Genomic DNA, 23,782 nt, shown 5'->3' on the forward strand with positions numbered 1-23,782 from the left:
CCACTCGATAAAAAATGGACAACAGAAAACTCACAGAAGATACCCACAGAGCCAACTAGCACACAGAAGTGCTCAACTTCCTTAGTGAGTAGGGAAACACAAATTAAAGCCACAGTGAGATGCTCTTCACACATACCAGAATGGCTAAAACAATGATAATAATAACAAAGGTAACAATGACATTACTGACAATACCGAATGCTGGCAAGGTTATGGAGGAAGTGGAATGCTCCAAAATGTTTGAGGGATGGTGTAAAAATGGAAAAGCCATTTCCAGAACTGTGTGGCAGCTTCTCCTAAAGTGAAACTCACATCTATCCTCTGACCCAGTCATGTCTCATGAAGGAATTGAATGGAGAGAAATGAAAACGTATCTGTCCACAGTAAGACCTATGCAAGGATATTCACAACAGCCTTATTTATAAAAGCAAAATGTGGACAAAACCCAAGAGTGGATAATTAATATTGGCATATGCATGCCAAAGGAACACGAGTCAATAAAAAGGAACAAACCACTGACAAGCTCGGTAACATGGATGAATCTCTCATATGGGGCAAAAACACCCAGACATAAAAGACTGTCTGCTCCCATTTGTAGGAAATCCAAGACCAGGCAAAACTAATCTACAGGGACAGAAATAGGCAAGTGGTAGGTGGAACAGACTGAAAGCAGCCTGCGGCAAATATTCAGATGATGTAAATGTCCTATGTCTTGTTTTGGGTAGTCATGATATGAATGTAGTCACAAACAAAGAACATCAAGCTCAACACTTAAAAATAGAAAACTTTTAAAACAAAATGAATAATCTTGTGTATTTATCCACACATTTACCATTTTGATAATCTCAATTTTTCCTGTAATTCTAAGTTTCTATCATTCATAAAGAATGTTTTCTTTGGACATTAAATTCTGATGTTTTTAAAAAATTATTTCAGCCCTTCAAACATGTCATTCCACTGTCTTTGTCTGTTTCTGATGAGGTTAACTGTCACCCACATCTTTGTCCCCTGTAAGTGATGCGTGTCTTTATCTGGTTATATTTCATTATTCCTCTTTATCTTCGGCCTTCAGCAGTTTGACTACGATGTCTTAGGCGTGATTTGTGGATTTGTATTTATCCTGTTTGGGGTTCATTGCTTCTTGAGTCTGCAGGTTGTTTTTTAACAATCAAATTTGAGACATCTTTGCACATCGTTAAAAAGTTATTTTTCCTCTCTCTTCCTTCTTCTGACAATCCAATTATGCATCTGTTAGATTGCCACAGGTTCCTGACACTGTTCATTTTTCTTTTTATCTTTTTTCTCTCTGTTCTTCAGATTGGATAATGTCTATTGATTGTTTTCAACCCACTGACCCTTTTCCCCTGCAGTCTCCAACCCGCTGTAAAGCCCATCCAGTGAATTTTTCATTTCAGAGATTTAACTTTTGGGCTGTAACATTTCCAATTGGTTCTTTTGTAGTTTTCATTTCTTTGTTGGGCTTCCCCATCTGGGTTACTATGTTCCTCACTTTCTAGAAGTGGCCAACATGTTTGTAACAGTTTTTAAAAATGTCTTGTCTGCCAGTTCCAACATCTGGGTTACTTCAATACCCATGTCTATTGCCTACTTTTTGCTTAATTATGGGTTCCACTTTTTGTAGGTCTAATTTTTAAATGGATGGTATCTAGAGGAGGGCTTCCCAGGTGGCGCTAGTGGTAAAGAACCTGCCTGCCAATACAGGAGACATAAGAGACGTGGGTTCGATCCCTGGGGCAGGAAGATTCCCTGGAGGAACGCATAGCAACCCACTCCAGTGCTCTTGCCTGGAGAGTCCCATGGAAGAGGAGCCTGGCGGGCTACAGTCCCTGGGGTCGCAGAGTCTGACACGGCAAGCAACTTGGCACACATGCACACTTACTGAAAGGAGCGTGTATTACTTGAACAGGCAGGTAAATTACCCTTGACTCCACCAGACTTAGATTTTACCCTTTGTTAGGGTGGGTCCGCTTCAGTTTTCCTAGAGACCCTTATTCTCAGTCCTGGTCCTCACTCCTGAAGCCTGGCCTTTCTTGGGTCTTGAGTCGAGGTGCTCAGTGAGGTCTCTCTGCCCTGGCTCAGCTGCAATTCCAACGTCTCCCTGCACCGCACAGTGTCTGGTGCCTCCACCCAGCTCATCCTGCAGCGGCTGCCCTCTGCCAGGCCTCCCCAGGCATTCAATGCTCACACTTCATCTCCGAACACACAGGAACACCCTCCCTGTGCAAGTTCCCAGGGCCTCCTCTGCCCAGCGGACTGCTCTCAGTGCTCAGTCCCATGACTTCCAGCTGCTTTAATCACTTGGAACTGGTATCTGCTTCTGCAGCACAGCGAGATAGTCAGTGGTCACTGCCAGACCACCTCTCTGGGCTGTGGTCTGGTCAGTGACCCCAGGCAGGGAGTCGGGGCCAATAGGGGGCTCAGAGTGATGTCCTCATTTTTTTTTAAGATTATGTTTTCATTATTTACCTGGCTGCACTGGGTCTAGATAGTGGCAAGTGGGTTTTTTTTAGATGTCGCATGTGAACTCTTTGTTGAGGCATGTGGGACCTAGGTCCCTGACCAGGGATTGAACCTGGGCCTGCATTTGGGAATACAGAGTCGTAGCCACAGGATCACAGGCCTGTGACATCTATTGCTTAGGAACAGCTGCCTCATGTACTTGGTGCTTACAGCTGTGTACAGTCTACCGTAACTAGCTGTGTGAGGCACACTGTAACTAGTCCAATGCTACCGTAACTAGCTGTGTGAGGCACACTGTAACTAGTCCAATGCTACCGTAACTACCTGTGTGAGGCACACTGTAACTAGTCCAATGCTACGGTAACTAGCTGTGTGAGGCACACTGTAACTAGTCCAATGCTACCGTAACTAGCTGTGTGAGGCACACTGTAACTAGTCCAATGCTACCGTAACTAGCTGTGTGAGGTACACTGTAACTAGTCCAATGCTACCGTAACTAGCTGTGTGAGGTACACTGTAACTAGTCCAATGCTACCGTAACTAGCTGTGTGAGGTACACTGTAACTAGCCCAATGCTACCGTAACTAGCTGTGTGAGGCATACTGTAACTAATCCAATGCTACGGTAACTAGCTGTGTGAGGCACACTGTAACCAGTCCAATGCTACGGTAACTAGCTGTGTGAGGTACACTGTAACCAGCCCAATGCTACGGTAACTAGCTGTGTGAGGTACACTGTAACCAGCCCAATGCTACCGTAACTAGCTGTGTGAGGTACACTGTAACCAGCCCAATGCTACGGTAACTAGCTGTGTGAGGTACACTGTAACCAGCCCAATGCTACCGTAACTAGCTGTGTGAGGTACACTGTAACTAGCCCAATGCTACCGTAACTAGCTGTGTGAGGCACACTGTAACTAGCCCAATGCTATGGTAACTAGCTGTGTGAGGTACACTGTAACTAGCCCAATGCTACGGTAACTAGCTGTGTGAGGTACACTGTAACTAGTCCAATGCTACGGTAACTAGCTGTGTGAGGCACACTGTAACTAGCCCAATGCTACGGTAACTAGCTGTGTGAGGCACACTGTAACTAGTCCAATGCTACGGTAACTAGCTGTGTGAGGCACACTGTAACTAGCCCAATGCTACGGTAACTAGCTGTGTGAGGTACACTGTAACTAGCCCAATGCTACGGTAACTAGCTGTGTGAGGTACAGTGTAACTAGCCCAATGCTATGGTAACTAGCTGTGTGAGGTACAGTGTAACTAGTCCAATGCTACAGTAACTAGCTGTGTGAGGTACAGTGTAACTAGTCCAATGCTGCGGTAACTAGCTGTGTGAGGTACAGTGTAACTAGTCCAATGCTACGGTAACTAGCTGTGTGAGGTACAGTGTAACTAGTCCAATGCTACGGTAACTAGCTGTGTGAGGTACAGTGTAACTAGTCCAATGCTACGGTAACTAGCTGTGTGAGGTACACTGTAACTAGTCCAATGCTGCGGTAACTAGCTGTGTGAGGTACAGTGTAACTAGTCCAATGCTGCGGTAACTAGCTGTGTGAGGTACAGTGTAACTAGTCCAATGCTACGGTAACTAGCTGTGTGAGGTACACTGTAACTAGCCCAATGCTACTGCTGTTGTTCAGTTGCTAAGTCATGTCCAACTCTTTTCGACCCCATGGACTGCAGCGCAGCAGGCCTCCCAATCCCTCACTATCTCCCAGAGTTTGCCCAAGTTCATGTCCGCCGAATCAGTGATGCTATCCGACCATCTCATCCTCTGCCACCCTCTTCTTTTGCCTTCAGTCTTTCCCAGCATCAGGGTCTTTTCTAATGAGTCAGTTCTTCACATCAGGTGGCCAAAGTATTGGAGCTTCAGCTTCAGCATCAGTCCTTCCAATGAATATTCAGGGTTGATTTCCTTTAGGGATGACTGGTTTGATCTCCTTGCAGTCCAAGGGGCTCTCAAGAGTCTTCTCCAGGACTGGTTACTCTACAAAGGTTGGAAGCAGGGCAATGAACGCATAGTTGAAATGAGCTCCCAGGTGGCTCTAATAGGCTTCCATCTCCCTCCATGGGGATCCCTGGCTAAGAACTGAGGTCCCAGAAAAGAAAGGCATGTAGATAGCTGCCCAAGGCTATCTCAGCGAGATGCCATTATTATTTATAGCATACTATCGAGTCCACGAAGACATCTTCTGATTATAATTTCAGCTTTCTAAGTAGATCTGCTTTTAAGAAGAAATATCATTTCTCACTGGAAATTAGTAAGTTGGGATTTCTGTTTTCTATATTGGGCTCTAGTAAACCTAGTTAAAAGGCGTTTCCTTGAAAGTCAAAGCCATTCTTGTTGCACTAACAGTGTCCACACTTGGCAGCCGCCCTGGTCTCTCCATCTGGAATCATACTCCTGATTAGCTAAATTCTGACCAAATTCTTAATTAACTTTTTCTTTTCTTTTTTTAAAGAAATTAGCTATGTCAAGGAGCCCAGAGGCCATGACCAGTTTCATTATCACTGAAACCTGCTACGTCTTTACATGGTTCCTTGCAGTGCAGAATCGGTCAAGTTCCTTGTTCTTCACCAGAGTTAACCTCCTGAAGACCTGAAATTCAGATGAAAAACTACAATTCTGATTAAAAAAAAGAGTGATCTGAATATAACAGACGCATATATTGCAACTTATGTATTGTTGTGCTTGTTTAGTCACTAAGTTCTGACTCTTTTGTGACCCCGTGGACTATAGCCCATCATTCTCCTCTGTCCATGGGATTTCCCAGGCAAGAATACTGGAGTGGGTTCCATTTCCTTCTACAGGGAATCTTCCCAACCCAGGAACTGAACCTGCATCTCCTCCCTTGGCAGGTAGATTCTTTACCACTGAGCTGCCAGGGAAGCCCAACTTACATTATTACTTTGTTCAAATTAATGCCAAATACAGTAAATTGATGGACAGTATTCTTAAATCTGGCTTTGGTGGTATTTGTGGATACTTTTTGAATGAGTGAGAATAATTTCATAATGGCATTGGAAAAACTAAGAAAAACTAAATGGTAAAAAAAAAATCTCTGAAGGGAGAATCATCGAAGTCTAATAGTCCAAACACTGCCCTGCTTTGTCTGCAAATAGTTTAAAGAGTTTCATGCTATGCTATGCTAAGTCGCTTCAGTCGTGTCTGACTCTGTGTGACCCCATAGACGGCAGCCCACCAGGCTTCCCCATCCCTGGGATTCTCCAGGCAAGAGCACTAGAGTGGGTTGCCATTTCCTTCTCCAATGCATGAAAGTGAAAAGAGAAAGTGAAGTTGCTCAGTCATGTCTGACTCTTAGCGACCCCATGGACTGCAGCCCACCAGGCTCCTCCATCCATGGGATTTTCCAGGCAAGAGTACTGGAGTGCCACACAGACAAGCTCATTTGCCCTTTTCCTCTGGTTAAGGGATCACCCCAGGAAAACACTTCTTTACTATTTTTCTCATTTCCCAAACGAGATAAGTCAAGGACTTCACTAACCCTGTTGCTGTAACTGATCAAGTGTAGAAGAACCACTTCTTCACTGACTCCTTGATTTCCTTTAAGCTTAGCTGTTTTACCCCAGAAGCCTTTCCCAGACCCCTAACTGGGTTACAAACCATCCTCTGAACTTCCAGACCTCCAGCACCTTACTCAGCACACTGGGTTTTAGTTACCTGCTTATGTACCCGTCCCTCCAGTGCACAGATGTCCCCCGAGCTCAGAGACCACATCACACCCATCTTTACTCCTGGCACACTAACAGGTGCATCTCCTGGATTTCAATCACATTTATAAAATGAAACAATGACATAGTTCACACTTAATGTGCTAACAAGCTCTGGGCTGGGGCTCAAGATACCAAGAAAAATAAAAGGGATCTATGTGACTGAGAAACTCACAAAGAGGCGATGATTATATTTGCATAATTTGTATGTGATTGTCTGTCATTTAAAGCATTACGTTTTTTTGCAAAACTGCTCTTTGGCAATTTTCAGGTTAAATCTATAGAGCATGTCACATCTTTTTCTTGCTTTTTCTTATCTTCCCCAAGACACCAACTGAAATCTTACAATACGAAGGCAGCATGCTATGGTCATGGTGGAACAAGATAAAGACCCAGCTCCGTTATCCTTAATAGCTACATGATTTGGGGTTTGCTTTTATTCTCTAGAGCCATGATTTAGTCACCGTTAAACCGGTGATTGTATTATCTACATTACCTGTCTGTCCCCTAGGGCTGTTGTCAGGATCAAATGAAATAATACGTGGAAGAGCTTTGTAAATCATACACCGATCTAAACATTAGATTTATTATGAAGTCAAAATTTTGCAGAAGCAGCTGACTCCAAGTTTCAAGAAACTGCTTGTCCTCTGGGTATTTTATGGGCAGCCCTTAGTATCTTGACTTTTATTCAGTCAATTCAGGTTAAGAATTAAAACCACAGATTTAAAAATATTAACATATATCAGAAAGGATTATCTTTATTCACAAAGGAGCGAATGTTTTAGAGGATCACAAAATAGACATCTCCATCTAAAATAATCAGATGGTGCTATACACCTAGCAACCTTAAAGAATATTATAAATATCAAAAAATGTGCTGCTGCCGATTGGAATAAATCATTGTCTTTAAGAAAGTAGTTCTTTGGAACTGTATCTGATGGTGTAATTTTCATGGCAACCAAACCCAGTCTCTGGTACATTTAAGGGAGTTTGTAGTTTTGATATTACTGTGCACGGTTAAGCACCTGTCTGAGATAGAAACTAAAATAACTTTAGAAAATTACATTTACTGGGATAAAAATCTAATCTTGGCAGCTGACATCACTGATTTGAATTTTTCCCAGCTCAGAACATCATTTACTTACAGGAAGGCCAGGTAACTTCTGGACTTTGTCATGTTGAGAGGTTATCTTGCAAAGAGAACAGTATATCTGAAGCTCTATAATCACACTCACATTTCTGACATCGGACTAGATCAAACCTTCTTCTAAATAACACTGCCTGCTCTCCGCCTTAGAACCTAGAACAGTGACAGTTAAATAGTGAACATTAATATGTATTTGGGTACCCGGCTGACAAAGTTGCTGAGAAAATTGAGTGAGAAGATTCAACTCCCCTGATCAGAGAGAATTTTGCATTCCACAGATTTTGTGTTTGTGTTGTCACTCAATTCAACATAAGCTTCTAATTTACTGGTGGTTTCCTCTCTGACTCATGTATTAGTTGTATGTTGTTTTATTTCCAAGTATTTCCAGCTTTCCAGGTTCTTTTCGTGTTACTGATTTACAGTCTAATTCTGTTATAGTCCAAAATGATCTGTATAATTTCAGTTTTTTAATATCTGCTAAGGTCTGTTCTATGGCTCAGCGTATGGTCCACGTGGGTCAACATTCCACGTGTATTTGAGAAGGATGTACGTCCTGTTTGTTATCTGGAACCTTCTGTCAATGTCAATTAGGTCAACTAGCTCAACTGGTTGATAACTGCTATTCAGGTCTTTTAAACTCCAGCTGATTTTCTGCCTGCTCCTTCTCTCAGGACTGGGAGAGGAGTGCTGAAGTCTCCAACAGTAACAGTGGGTCTGTTTCTTTCAGTTCCACCGTGTTTTGCTTCGTCTGATTTGAAGCTCTATTTCTAGGCACGTAGGTATTCAGCATTGCTATCTTTTTTAGGTGAACTGACTCCTTGATCCTTACGTAATGGCATCTCCATCTATAGTAACGGTATTGATCTGAAGTTTACTTTGCGTAATATTAACACTGTTATTGTTGTTTAGTTGATAAATCACTTTTGCAACCCCATGGACAGTAGCTCCTCTGTCCATGGGATTCTCCAGGCAAGAATATGGGAGTGGGTTGCCATGCCTTTCTCCAGCAGATCTTCCCGACCCAGGGATCAAACGCACATCTCTTACATATCCTGCATTGTCCGGCAGGTTCTTTACCACTAGCGCCACCTGGGAAGCCTGGTGTTAGCATGCTGCTGCTGCTGCTGCTAAGTTGCTTCCGTCGTGTCCGACTCTGCGACCCCATAGACAGCAGCCCACCAGGCTCCCCTGTCCCTGGGATTCTCCAGGCAAGAACACTGGAGTGGGTTGCCGTTTCCTTCTCCAATGTGTGAAAGTGAAAAGTGAAAGTGAAGTCGCTCAGTCGAGTCCGACTCTTAGCGACCCCATGGACTGCAGCCCACAAGGTTCCTCAGTCTATGGGATTTTCCAGGCAAGAGTACTGGAGTGGGGTGCCATTGCCTTCTCTGTGTTAGCATAGTATATCTTTTTTCTCTCCTTTTACTTTTAAATATCCACTCCTTTACATTTGAAGTGGATTTCTCTTATGCAGCCCATAGCTGAATCTTGCTTTTTTATCCAGTCTGGCAAATTGTCTTTTCATTGGTGTGCTTAGAAGAGATATTTTTATACATAAGAAAATGTGCATTATTTTTGTGATCCCAAGATTAGTTATTTTTTCTGAGGTGCCTTCTTGGGTTTTGCATTTTAACTTAGATTTTTTTTAAGCTGTGAAGGGAAGGAAGACAACAGAATCTAATCTGAAACCTAAGGGAATTAGCATATACTGTGCCCCAATTTCCTGCCAAACATTGCGCTCCATCCTTTCCTCTCATTCAGCTAGTGTGACAAGCACTAGGGTTCCATCTTACTGATGGAGGAAAGTGAGGCCCACAGCACATTCTCGCCTTCCTCCATAGCAGTAAAATATCCAGGCAAAGTCACCAAAGAAGAGCACAACTCCAGGTCCTTCTTATGACTAGGTTTGCCCTGTGACTTAGAGCTGGGCAATGAGATAGAAATTCCTGGAAACGTTTTTCCCAAGGAAAGAGCTGACCTACTGTCTCTGCTTTTTTGTTCATTCCCTCTTCCATCCTACTAACTGGACTAGAGATGTGATGACCAGGTGGCACTTAGTACTGACCACAGCTACCCTGGCCCACTAGATGAAGCACCACTGTCTTGGGAATGGGAGAATGCTGAGCTGTAGGAAGCCTGCCCACCCCCTCCGTGGACTTAGTGGAACAGAATCACACCTACCCCTGGGTGCTCACATGCATGCTCAGGTGCGTCCAACTCTTTGCAACCCCATAGACACAGCCTACCAGGCTCCTCTGTCCATGGGGATTCTCCAGCAAGAATACCGGAGTGGGTTGCCATGCCCAGCTGGGATCGAACCAGCATCTCCTGCATGCAGATTCAATGGATTGGCAGGTGGGTTCTTTACCACTGAGCCACCTGGAACTCCTCCAACTTTTATATAAGGGAGAAATAAACATCTACTTTGAGTAAACTCCCATTCTTTAGGGAGTTTGCTATTTGTTCTAGAACCCAATCCTAACAGCTATAGCTTACTGATGAATTAACATAATTATACTCTAACCTATGTCTGGACAGATGCATACTAGCATCTTTCATCCTTTTGCGTGGAAGTCACCTGATGGGAAAAGCCAACTCATTGGAAAAGATCTTGATGCTGGGAAAGATTGAGGGCAGGAGGAAAAGGGGGCAACAGAGGATGAGATGCTTGGATGGCATCATCAACGATGGACATGAGTTTGAGCAAGCTCTGGGAGCTGGTGAAGGACAGGGAAGCCTGACGTGCTGTAGTCCAAGGGGTCGCAAAGAATCAGACACAACTTAGCGACTGAACAACAACATATAGAACTGGAAGAAAAAGCTATTTTATTTTGTTCACCTGATTTTTTAATCTATTAAATTAAAAATTATCACCAAATGTGATGGTGATGCTGGAGATGCTGTAGTAAAATCACATACAATGAGTAGAAGAATTCTAGACTCGGGTTTAAGACTCGACTCTGTACACACTAGCTGTATGCTCTTTTGGAAGTCATTTAATCTTTCTGAGCTTCAATTTCATATAAGAGACACCAGCACCTACTTCACAGAGCAATCTGAATGAATGAATAAATAAAACATATCATATGACAGAGCTTGGTAAGTACTAAGCTCCTGGTAAATACAAGGGATTATGATCATAAATTGGAAAACACATTTTCTGTATAAACCCCAGGAGGTAAAATCATCTCACAAATATACTTACAGTGGGGTGTGTATATGTAAGCTGTTAGTTATAAACAAGAGCAAATTGACATTTTCATTCTATTTAGTAACTTAAGAACATAATAAATAACAATCCAGTGCTTACTATCACAAACTTAGATTACTATCATACCTTTGTATCAAAGCTCTTGGAATTCTTTAATGTTTTTATTTCATGTTGCAGAAAACATTCAGGTATTGTTTGCTCTGTTTCAATATGCCAACTTGAATCCAAATGTAGACTTAACCACTTAGCTTCCTGTACAACACTTAAGAAGCTTTGCCAGAATGACTGCTTTATTAATCACTGCTTTCGGTTTTAAAACTACATTTCACATTAACGTTTCTAAAGTTTTCGGGTCAGATGAAAAACGCAAGTGCGAGCTAAGTCACTTCAGTCTGACTCTTGGTGACCCCATGGACTGTAGCTTGTCAGGCTCCTCTGCCCATGGGATTTCCCAAGCAAGAATACTGGAGTGGGTTGCCATTTCCCTCTCCAGGGGTACCTCCCGATCCAGGGATCAAACCTGAGTCTCCCGTATTGGCAGGTGGATTCTTTACCACTGAGCCACCTGGATAGCCCTCCTGGCACATACTAAGTACCTAATAAATAACTGTTTAATGAATGGATGGACTGAGATTAAGGAGAACTAAGCTCTTCTTCTTGGTCCTTCTTACAGACACTCAGCTTTAGATAAAATCTTTGACCAAGTCTGGATTTACTGATCTCTCAAGTGCAGTGAGTAGACAGACTATAGTCACTAAGGCCTGGACCTCCATCACAATGTGCTGACTGCACCTGCTACATAAAGTGCTCAGAAAACTGCTGAATGCAGGAGGGGTTCTCTATGTCTGGGCAGTACCTTGGCCAGGTGCCTTGGCTAGGTGAGGTACTGGTCTTTGTCCCCTGGAATTCCTAAAACCCTTCTGAATTCCTGGGTGACAGGAGTGTCTCTCATATTTATAATGAGTCCTTCTGTGACTGAATTTATGCTAAGGAGGTGACTCCCTGAGGCACCTAGAAAGCCTCAGGATGGGTGGGTCACAGGACAGACCAGGCCATCAGAGGGCTGGAGCTTCCGGGCCCCCTCACCAACCTCCAGGGAGAGGGGCACTGGAGGATGGATTATAAAAACTCTGGAACAGTGGGCTTCAGAGAGCTTCCAGCTTGGTGAACATAGCCAGGTGCCCTCTTCACTTCAAAGGAACACCGCTCAGGTCAAGACACCAGAATTCATGATGTTACAGTTAACGGCTGGTCCCCCCGTCCCCCTGTCTTTCCCCCTCACAAATGCCGCCTCCACAGTGGCTCAGGGACTCACAGCTAAAGCGCACTCTGGAGCCGAATGCTGGGCTGAATGGCCTTCCTTTCCCCACACCCCATGGCTTTTTTACTTTGCAGGTGAATTCTGGTGCTCCTCTTAGCACTAATGCAGAAATCAAAGAAGACTTCCATACAAAGCCCCAATGTGATCCCTGAGGGGTTCCTCCTGCACTCAGAAGCTTCGGGAAAGCACAGGGGGTAAGGGCACTGGGTTTGGTACATTTCACCCGCTGGGTCAGGACGGACACCTGGATCTAACGTCTGCCCAGGGGGAGCAGACATCTCTCCTGGCAGGCACTCACCCCACAGTGGAAGAGTTTGTCCTCCGTCTTCAGACTCAAGGTGCTACACACCTCAGAGCTATGAGTCACCTTGCAGACTGCCCTGTCATCACTCTCTTCTTTAATCAAATTTCTTTTTGATGAAGGAGAACCCGCGGACACGGACGTGAGCCAGCTCACTCTGCCAGGACCTCAGTCATTTCCTCCACGGCCCAGGAACCACCCAAGAGCCCGACCATTGCATGAGAGAGACACGCGTGTGTGGACTGGGGCTTCACCTGAGACCCTCACCAACACTGCCGCTTCCGGTCCTGCGCATCCATCCCACTGGCGGGCGTGTGGGCGCCGCACAGGTGAGGCTGGGGAGGGGCCATGACGTGAGGCCTTCCCCACAGGACTGCTCCCCTAGGAGGGGAGAAGAGGCCACGGCCGCCCTGTCTCGATGGCAGAGGAAGTGGAAAACTCATGGTGAAGAAACAAAACACAAACTTGAAGGTAAAAATAATGGCTCAGATGGTAAAGAATCTGCCTGCAATGTGGGAGACCTGGGATTGATCCCTGGGTGGGGAAGATCCCCTGGAGAAGGAATTGGCAACCCACTCCAGGATTCTTGCCTGGAGAATCCCATGGACAGAGGAACCTGGAGGGCTACAGTCCATGGGGTTGCGAAGAGTCGGACACAACTGAAGCAGCTAACACTTTCACTTCTAAAAAGAAAGGGTGGGGGAAACTGAAAATCATGACCCCATCCACCATGCATCCTGGGGGCCCGTGTTCTCCAGGAAGTCTGGCCTCTACACTCGATGCCTCACAGCTGACCCCAAAATGGGTGCCACCCACCTAGGATGGATGGGCCTGTTCAAGGGCCTTGCTGGCGGAGGACGCCACACCTGCACAGGTGGTCCACCCCCAGGACCACACTGGATGGAGGAGAATCGCTCCTCATAAAGAGAAGAGCATGCTGAGGGAACTAGGTCATGTTCATGTCACCTCTGCTGGAGTAAAGGATCCCAAGAACAGAATGGGATCAAGTAATCGGAATGTGGCAGATCCTTGGTCTGACCTATGGCCAAGAGTGAAAGTCTATGATAGAAGATATCCCAGGGTCTAGGGGTCATCCCGTCACTGGCAAGGTCTCCTATGGTTCAGCCAGAATGACACCATCCTATCGGCCAAAGAGGAGGAGTTTCGAGATGTACCCTAGCATTGTTACAGCCATCCAGATTCACATTCTAGATCACAATGTTTCACGGCGGGGTGAACAATGGCAGGAAGCATCTTACCGGGAGCGCTCCAGCTACCCACCAGAGCTGAGCTGCTTCTAGGAGCTGTGCCTTCCCTGGGGCAGAGGGAGGGATCACACGGGGGGTGCGTGTCACCCCACACAAGGCAGATGCAGAGATGCGCTGCCATCTGTGAGAAGTGGAGTCAAGCCTGATTAGTTCCACTGTGAACTGTTAGCAAGCTGCCTTTATGATAACAGAGATGCTGCAGAGAAATCAGTGCCCCGCCCCCAAGACTACAAGAACCCACCACTGCTCTGGGGAAGATGCTCCCATCTGTCCAGGCAGGTCTGCTCTGGTTATTAATCGAGACACAGCTGCTTTTGTTACATGTTCACATACCAGGAAAAAGACACCCTCTTCCCATTCCTCATGCTGAGGCCCCACTTACCAACTTCATCCCTGATGTTTGCAAGCTCGATTGACAGCTCTTTCTCTTTCACAAGGGCACTTTCATTCTGAAAAAACAAAACGGACACCGAGATTCCCCTCGTTTGAGGCTGGATAAGGATTTTCATATGTTTAACTAATGAATCACATTAAGCAAATATTTATAAGTCGAGTCCTTAAGGAGATAATTTTCTCATTAGATAAGCATATACAAAACTTAACAAAGCCAAGTATGACTCATTCATTTGTACCACATTCAAATCACAAAGCTTGTCATATAATATTAATAATACCCTGTAGTTGCACTTTTCTCTACATTCTACTCTGTGGGTATCAACCTACAGTAATTCTCTGCATGTCTACACATTAATCTACTGTTACATATTATTTTTACATTTTTAATTATTGTCACTATTAACGAGATTTTTGACCATGAAAATGCCAATGCCATAGCTCTCTGACAGACAGATGTTTATTTTACCAAGTCTCCTTAAACTTACCCTTTCGTCCATACACGCACGGCCAGCTACCTAATGAACACTGAACAGAAAACCTAATACGAAACATTTCTCTTTGTCATAAGATCAACACCTAAATTAGAGGTCTCCAAGTATTTTGTTCCACTCTGTGCATTGGAAGAAGAGGAAAACTCCCACTCGAAGTATTATTTACTGCAAAGAATGCCATTTGTCACTAAATGACTGCTTACTTGTTTTCAAATCAAATTCCTATTAGGACATAAAACAGAGAAGCAGTTGAAGATATGAGTCAGCATCAAGACTTACATTTGTTATGATTTTATTATTAATAATAACTAGGAAAGATGTGTTCTGTAAATTCTCTTCCAGTGAGAGATGCCAAAAATACAGGCCTTCAAGGAAAGTTTCTTTCACTCTGTAGAATGCACACCCAACGCAAACATTTCCCAAGAGGGAATTTTGGCTTAAATGGATACCAAATATCTAGCAGAGATATCATCAAGGCTGCGTGAACCCTCTTTCTTTCATAACCTCCACTGACTTTGATGTCAGCACCTCCGGACAATCTGGGCTGAACGAGAATAGACAGTTGTCACGATTGTGTCCCTGTGTCTTCTGCATTTAGACCCTGGTGACATGTGAGCTACTCTGGGCCCATGGCAGGGTCTCAGGTCATACAAAGGGCATGTGCTAAGCAATACCAGAATTTCATGCCAAAATAAAACTCTGAGAGCTATTTTAGTCACAAGCATTAACAGTGATTAAGTCACGGATCTCTTGAGACTAATGCAGCAACGATATACCCTTTGGGGGACAGTCGACCCCACCTCACTCATGAAGCTCCCACCTCCCACCCCAGCCTGCGGCATCCTTGCCCTCCAGGAACTTGAAGGCAGGAGACCACCTCTGAGAGCGCATACCCTTCCAGTGCCATGCCCACTGCACAGGGTTATCCTGATGGTTAAATAAATTAACATAGGTGAAGCAGTCAGAACAATGCCTGGCACTTATACCCTCTATAAAAAGCATTGCTTGTTATTACAACTCTGCCATTTCCTTTGATTTTATTTGCAACTGGATGACATCCTACAGATAAGAGGTGCTTTTCCATATTGAATATCTGAATGTGTTGAGAATTTGCATTTATCTCTTTTCTCTCTCTCTCTCTTTTTAAAGCACCTTCCTGGCTCTGTTGTGATTCTACTCTAAGTTCAAAGACTAGAGAGTACAACACGGGGAAAACATTTAATCAGACTGATCACAGGGACAGGTCCTTGTTCGAACATCAGCAGAATACAGCCAGCTGACTTGTTACTACAGATTAAGAGAGCCTGATATTCCAGAGAGGGTAAACTTCAGTATTTACCCTGAAATGATCTCAAACTACTGAAAAAACTAACTTGTTTCTGCTCCTTCAATATCTCCAAAGTCACTTCAGTCATGTCCAACTCTGTGACCCCATGGACTGTAGTCTGCAGGCTCCTCTGTATTTTCTAGGCAAGAATACTGGAGTGGGTTGCCATTTCCTTCTCCAGGAGAACTTCCCAACTGAGGGATTGAACCCTAATCTTCTATGTCTCCTGCATCAGCAGGCAGGTTCTCTATCACTAGCGGCACCTGAGAAAGAGACATTTTGAATTATATCCCTGGTACCTCAGCTGGTAAAGAATCCGCCTGCAATGCGGGACACCTGGGTTCTATCCCTGGCTTGGGAAGATCCCCTGGAGAAGGGAATAGCTACCCACTCCAGTATTCTGGCCAGGAGAAGAATTCCATGGACTGTATGGTCAGTGGAGTCGCAAAGAGTCAGACACAACTGAGGGACTTTCACTTTACATCCTCAATTTGAAGCACAGTCAGAGAACTGAAATACTAACCTTATCAGAACAGAAATAGCATCACTCACGATTCACTCTTGAGCTGCTGAGAGTTGCAAAGACTTAGTCAAGGTTGCAAACGGAACAACCAGAACCTAACAAAAAATCCATAAGCCAACTCTGACTGCTAATCCAAAGCCAAGGTTTCCCTCAGCTCTTGTAGCAGCCCTGGGATGAAGCCCTGGGTGGATGGTACCCGTACGTGGGTATCCCGCATCACCAGCCATCACACCCCACTTTCCAGCCACGGAAGCCTTGGGGACATGGGAAAGGAGGGGCTTGAAGGTCCAGGGAGGACAGGCTTCAGGTAGAGACGGTGCTGATGATGTGGGTGAAGATCCTTAGATTTGAATCACTTGGATGAAAACGACACTGACATGTATGGTCAGGCCTGCCCCACCTATCTTTGCTTGAGGAGAAATGCAAATGAGGGAGCGAAAGAGAAGAAGGAAGAGAAGAAAAGGAGGAGGCGGGAAGGGAAAAGAGATGCAGGGCAAACAGGAGGGAAGCCAGTGAGATGAGAGACTTGCACCCTCTACATTCTGGGAAGCAAAGATGAGGATGATCAATGAAGATCCATCCTGCCCTCATGCCCAACCTTCTGCAAAGGCAGATGACCAAACCAATGGTCTCAAAGTCATCAAACAGCTCATCAAGAAGTGTCAGCTGCCAAACAGAAGCAACAAATCTGATGGCTAAAAAGTCAAGGGAAATAACTAAACTCGGGAAAGGTGTGCTGATTGTGTGTCTGCTCATTTGTGTATGACTCTTTGCAACCGATGGACTGTAGCCCAGCAGGCTCCTCTGTCCATGGGATCTCCTAGGCAAGAATACTCGAGTGGGTTGCCATTTCCTTCTCCAGAGGGATCTTCCCAATCCAGGGATGGAACCTCTGTCTCCTGCATTGTCTGCATTGGCAGGCGGATTCTTTACCACTGAGCCACCTGGGAAGCCCATGCTGATTACTAGATCAACATTAACACTGACCTTGATCAAACACTGGCGATCAAACCAGTCAATCCTAAAGAAAATCAGTCCTGAATATCTATTGGGAGGACTGATACTGAAGCTAAAACTCCAATACTCTGGCCACCTGATTGGAAGAACTGACTCCTTGGAAAAGACCCTGATGCTGAGAAAGATCAAAGGCAGGAGAAGGGCATGACAGAGGATGAGACAGTTAGATGGCACCACTGACTCGATGGACGTGAGTTTGAGCAAGCTCTGGGAGTTGGTGATGGACAGGAAAACGTGGTGTGCTGCAGTCCATGGGGTCACAGTCAGACATGACTATGCGACTGAACTGAACTGACCAAACACTTCCTAGACACCAGGCACAGCACAGGGTAAGCCTTTTGCTCACTTACTCCTCCAAATATGGTCAACCGGCTCCATGGTTTATTTTCCATTCTGGAGGACAAAATTGAGGCTCCATGGTTAGGAAATCAGCCAAGTAACATGCACAACTATCCAGGAAGTGGCAAAGCAGGAGGTTCAAGCCAAGGTCTACACTCTTCATCAAACACTAACACAAGGAGGTTCTCCCTCCAACCCACACTTATAAAGACCCAATGTTGACACCCAAATCACACCGATCCCCAGCTTGGATCCAAGCACAAGTTACCAGCAAGCTTTCTACATCTAACTGGAGGACAGGCACTGCCAGCCCCTGATGACTCTGTTTCACTGAAAATATTCCCTGGCTACATTCACATCCCACCCACCCCTGCCCTCCTTGGCAGGGTATTTGTCCTTGGTGTGGATTTGCGGGTTGCACTTCAGTTCATTTCCCTTCCAGCCTACATGGGGCTGTAATACTTGATAGGGTAGCTGTTTAGCTTTTCCTGGTCAGCTTTCTCTGACCCTTTCCGACCGCCTCCCCACGCGTCCCTGCTGAAGATGCTGGCGCAGCTCTGCTCCAGGGGACTGGCCAGAGCAGTCGAGCTGCAGCCCTTCTTCCTTAAGTGCCTGTTTTTGAAATGACATAACTCTTCTAATTTATGAATTCTCTGCATCAATTAAGTTCCTCTTGGTTTTCTTCGAGCCAAACCAGAATGACGTGATGGAATGAGTCAACAGCTTGGACTCCGGGGACACTGCTCCTCAGGCAGGATGAGAACCTATAGGGAATTTCCACTCTCCACTCCCTGCCTCGTAGAGTCACCCTTCCAACCCTTTGTGGCTCAGCAGAGCCCAGCATGGCCTGAAGTTCTGCTGAGTTATCAGGAGTGAGGCTGCCCCGAAGGTTCCCTTGGAAAGGCTTTCACACACCATCCTCCTTCCCCCATCTTCCACCCTAAGCCAGATCCGGGGTGATGACACAGCGGATGGCTGAAATAGGAGCAAGGTCTCCTCGATGGGCCAGCGTTAGATTAGTGCTTCCCTACATGGGGACTGAGTGGAAAATTCCTCACTGGTGCCAAGCACACGAGCCCCTGCTTTCACTCCAACAGGCTAAAAATAGAGCTCAGTATTAGGCATCCAAGCTATCCTAATGATACAGTCCAGAAATCGCCAAGTCCAAGAAGGTTGTTCCTCTAAAACAGCCATTTACTCCACGATGGGCTTAACTGGAAAGGGGACGCTTGTAGAATGTTCGTCTTGGCCCCATGGCAGGAGTGTGTCTTTTTAGCTGCCTCTGTGATTCGGCATGTCTCCTTGGCACTCCGAGTCCTCTTGTGTCCCCAGCATGGCCCGCTGCACCCGCAGACGGAATCCCAGAGGCTCCCCTCCATGAACATCTCAGGCTCCCCACCACCTCTCACCCTATCAGTATGCTACAGGGAAGCCCAGTTTCTCCTTAGCCATGGCGCTGCAAAGTCTTGGGGAACACTGCCCTCGATCTGTCCTGGTTACAGAAGCCTGGCAAAGTATACAACCTGCTCATCACTCTGTGAACTCCAAGCAACTGAATGTGAGGCCAAGCCCCAAGCAAGCCTGCCACACTCTTTTATCCTAACATGCCTGGTCAACAGGGCTGTCTGTTTAGGCGGCTAGTGCCGCCCGTGTGAAACTGGGGATGACAGGAAGTGAAAAAGCCCATTCTTGTTAGTTAGCATCGCCCATGTGACCCTCTCTTGGGCATCAGCCACCTAAGCCCCTCCCCACATTAGGAACCAACAGAACAGCCTGGTTTTTATTAAAATTGAATATATGTGTTTTGAATGATCATCGACATATAAAAGGTTGAGTAAATCTGAGGAGTTTTCACCCCAACTGATCCAGAAACAGGAAATGTATCCAACATGGCACATATTTACTGAGCACCTATTACGTAGCATGCTTTCCTGATGGCTCAGGGGTAAAGAACCCTCCTGTCAATGCCGGAGATGCAGGAGACTTAGGTTCGATCCCTGGGTGGGGAAGATCCCCTGGAGGAGGGCATGGCAACCCACTCAAGTATTCTTGCCTGGAGAATTCCATGGACAGAGGAGCCTGGTGGGCTACAGTCCACGGGGTCGCAAATAGTTGGACACGACTGAGCACACACATACACCACTGGCAGGCAGACAAGCCAGGCAGGATATTTCTGCCTTCAAGAAGCTGAGGAGTCTCCCAAAGAGTCAGTAAACAAACAAGTAATTACAAAACAACATGATAAAACTCAACTCGGCAGGGCCAGCCTGGGGACTTCCTGAGACCAGAGGATGAGTAAGCAGGGGGCTAGGAAGGGAGCGCCCCAGGCAAAGGTCAGGAGGGCCAGCAACACCAAACAGCACTTTGGCTATTTCTGGGGACCTCTGTCACCCCATAAGATGGGCCCTTCTTGCCAAGTCTGCCTCTGGTTGGCAACTCTCCCGGAAAGAATGCTTGACCAGCTATAAGCCTGCTGATGAAAACTTCATAAAATTCACTATAGTTTTGAGTGTTTTTGTCAGCTTCCTCCTCCCCACCTAATAGTTTTTTTAAAGGACATATGTATGTACATTTAAAAAATATATGTTGTTGTTGTTCAGTCGCTCAGCTGTGTCTGAGTCTTTGCGGTCCCAGGCACTGCAGTATGAGGTCCATGGACAGGCTTCCCTGTCCTTCACTCTCTCCTGGACTTTGCTCAAACTCATGTCCATTGAGTCGGTGATGTCATCATATACATGTATGTATGTATGTGTATATATATGTATACATATATATTTAAGTTTAAATATGCCCAACTAAACTTCCTTTTTAGCCTGCCCTGAAATCAGTGTAGATCAGGAAAATTTGATCACCTGAGCTGGGCCCCTTTTTCCCAGGCTAAACAAAAGAGCCTTAACAAGGAGTTAAATTTAAAAATCTATACAATTCTGGTATTTGAGGAAACATCCAGATCCTTTTTATTGTGAATTTTTGAAACCCAAAGTGATATACCTACACATGTAATTACAAAGAGCTTAAAGGAATTTTTTTTCATTCCTCCACAAAACAATATTGCTTCTCACCCATGAGGGTTAATTCCACATGGTAAAATTTTGTCTTAACAGGGAAACATTTTCTTTTATATTTCAAAACAAACCAGCCACCAGGTGACGTCAACAGAACACGTAAGTCTTCAGTGTCGCTTTCATACTGCCTTTGGTGAATACAGCATTCATTTTCAATATTAATATTGTGAAGATGGGCCAGATCCCTAATATAGCACTGTGGAAAATTCCTTTGGGAAGTGGACTGACCTTTTATTCATTTCAGTTATTATGGCTTTAAGGGAGCACTGATGCCATGCTTCGACTTAATCAATAAGTACTATTTCTTTCACATATAATTAGCACAGGCCACTGTATTTTATGTCTGCTTTTCTACTTGGAAATCAAATTTAATACAGACCGGCTGAAGGGAAAGCATCATTCATGTTTAATATTCTTAAATACATGTCAGTGTCTACTCGTGTGGAAAATGAGCAAGGCCATATCTGGTTTCCCAAGAAATCAGATGAAATTCCAAGATGCATCATTCCAGCCTTTGCCCTTGTGCATGTTGGGGTGTTGGGCTCCCAGGTGGCTCAGTGCAGGAGACACAGGAGATGCTAAATTGATCCCTGGGTCAGGAAGATCCCCTGGAGGAGGAAACGGCACTGCACTCTAGTATTCTTGCCTGGGAAATTCCATGGACAGAGGAGCCTGGCAGGCTACAATCCATGGGGTCAAAAAGAGCTGGATATGACTGAGTATGCATGCATGCTGGGGCATTGGTAGCTGGGAAACATCTAGCTTACCTAAGAGGCTGCAGTTAACAGGGGGTGTCAGCCCACATGTGGATTACCAAGGAGCAGTTAGGAAGGACAAAGACTCAGGGGCCTCAAGGAGAAGAACTGTGAACTCAGAGGAGTAAGGCTGGAAACTTCTGGATTCCAGAGCAAGCAGAGGGAAGGAAAATTAGCCAGAACCATGATTTTTTTTCACCCATTTATGACTCACAGAAGAAGTCTCTTGACCTTTCTGGATTCTATGTTCTTTTAATGACCTTCCCAAATTTATTACTGTCCCATCACCTAAGCGTAGCTGGGAGAAGCAGTGAGGTGCCTTCCCCTAATTCACACCCCTCCCAAGAATTTAGAGAAAAGGTAAGTTAGATTAGCCTCTGAGATGACAATCAACACAGAAAACATCAGGGTAGAGATATGCAAAGTAAGCCCGAAAGGGACAGGACTGTATCTGAAGCAGGAAGAGGGGGTGTGGTGGGGCGGGGGGATATGTAGTAGAAGAAGCAAAGCTGTGGCAGCCTGGAAGAGGCGGTCACCAGGGCCAGTGACAGTCACACATCACACAGCCTCCCTGGTAATCTCAGGCAGGGCGGGTAATGAGACCTGAGGGCACTGGATGCCTAAGTAACTTGTTGACTCAGACTCCATCCTTATCAACTACCTCTTATGAAGCTAGACTTTGACGCTAAAAAGAAATCACCTGTCTAATCAGGCTCGTAAGCATTCATTTGCTTGTCAGTTATAGTTCTTATTGTTAAAAAACGGGCTGGCATTCTAGTTGTACATCTAGTTGATTTCCCTTAGTAACTCAATGTTTCTAAGAAGGACCAGCTCTGGGAGGTGTCTGTATGTGCAGAGCTGCTGGCTTCAGCCTGGACCACACTGAATACACCGGTGGACGGACTCCTGGGGGTCCATCTGGGCATCCCAGGGGGCTTCATGGGTCACAGCTTTCCCTTACAGATACCTGTGGAATGAGTCTCTCTACAGACTGGCTTCCTGCTCAAATCCCAACATGGATCCCTATCTCTTCTTAACTCAAGTTAAAAATCAGCCTGGGTTTCAGCCTGGTAAACATTCCCCACACTCCCTATGAGCTTGTATGTACCAATATTGACTCTCACCTTTCACCTACGTGGGCTAAAACATCTTTACTCCAGCTCCCTTTGCTTAGAGTTACTGTCCTTCTCAAAATTCTACCCCATTCCTCAACATGCAAGTCATGATCCACTTCTTCCAAGAAACCTTGCTTTTGATTCCAGCACTGATTTCTCCTTTCACTGGATTCCAGAAACAGGAATGGTAAGGACCACATAACTTTCACTTAACGATATTTCAGTCTCGCTCTACTGGTTTTATTGCCCTGTATGTGTTACTGCTGCCTGCCCCACTCGCATTTTCTCTGGAAAAGGTGGAAATACAACCAAATAACTGGTAAACTCCATAGGGCAGGCTGTGCCTTTTAAGAATTCTTTGCTAGTCCCCAAAATAACTGGGCACAGAGCAAACCAGCAAGAAATATTGTTGATGCTTTTACTCGTGTTTTTAAACTTAAAATACTTAGGCATGATCAACTTTTAAAAACCATTTGTTCATTTAACAAACTTTTCATGCATTTTATACTCCAGGCAAAATTCCATACTTCCTCCCAATAAATTAATGTTAAAGAATCATCTTAAGATTATTATTTCTTAGCCCACCTCTGAAACTGATTACCTAAAGGTCTCTTTAATTGTTTAAAGATGTTTCAGAACATCTTTGCCCACCCTAGGAGCAACTGTTAAAGGCATTTTTGCTTCGCAAAATAAAGTTTTCTATTTTGTATTTGTACACAGTATGGGTCAGTGGGGGAAGGGATGTTCCTTTTATTTTTTTAAGGCTTATTATGATGGACTAAGGGCTTCGCTCGTGACTTAGTGGCAAAGAATCCGCCTGCCAGTGCAGGAAACACAGGTTCGATCCTTGGGTCAGGAAGACCCCCAGGAGAAGGAAATGGCAACTCACTCCATCATTCTTGGCTGGGAAATCCCACGGACAGAGGAGTCTGGCGGGCTACAGTCCACAGGGTCACAAGAGTCGGACATGACTTAGCGACTAAACAACAACAAGATGGGCTGAAGTAATCAGAAACAACTCAATGACCATTTCATCAGGTCTCTTTCATGTTGATCCTGGGATTGTCAGAGCTGATGAGCAGACTACAGGATTTTATGGTGGAATTTAAAGAATAAACTAATTTCCAGAGTTTGAGATTGGACTGGAATCCCGTAACAGTCCTAGAAGTAGCATGCCTGGCCCAACAGGTAACTACTGAATAAACTACCAATTCTGGCATACCATTTAGGAAGTTATGCTGAAAGGTGGGTAACTAAATAAAACAAAAATTTTAATTAAGAATGGAAA

General features: G+C 45.0%; 1 protein-coding gene across 3 annotated transcripts in view; it reads right to left on the minus strand.

The window, feature by feature from the left end:
• MTUS2 (microtubule associated scaffold protein 2) overlaps window positions 1-23,782 on the minus strand; it is a 388,875-nt gene that overhangs the window by 40,309 nt on the left and 324,784 nt on the right. For all 3 annotated transcript variants that reach the window (XM_070800225.1, XM_070800223.1, XM_019971462.2), the window contains one exon: window positions 13,849-13,915. In XM_070800225.1, coding sequence (XP_070656326.1) covers window positions 13,849-13,915 — 67 coding nt within the window. The remainder of the gene's footprint in view (window positions 1-13,848; window positions 13,916-23,782) is intronic.

Source organism: Bos indicus, chromosome 12 (genome assembly GCF_029378745.1).
Source record: "Bos indicus isolate NIAB-ARS_2022 breed Sahiwal x Tharparkar chromosome 12, NIAB-ARS_B.indTharparkar_mat_pri_1.0, whole genome shotgun sequence".
Lineage (NCBI taxonomy): Eukaryota > Metazoa > Chordata > Mammalia > Artiodactyla > Bovidae > Bos > Bos indicus.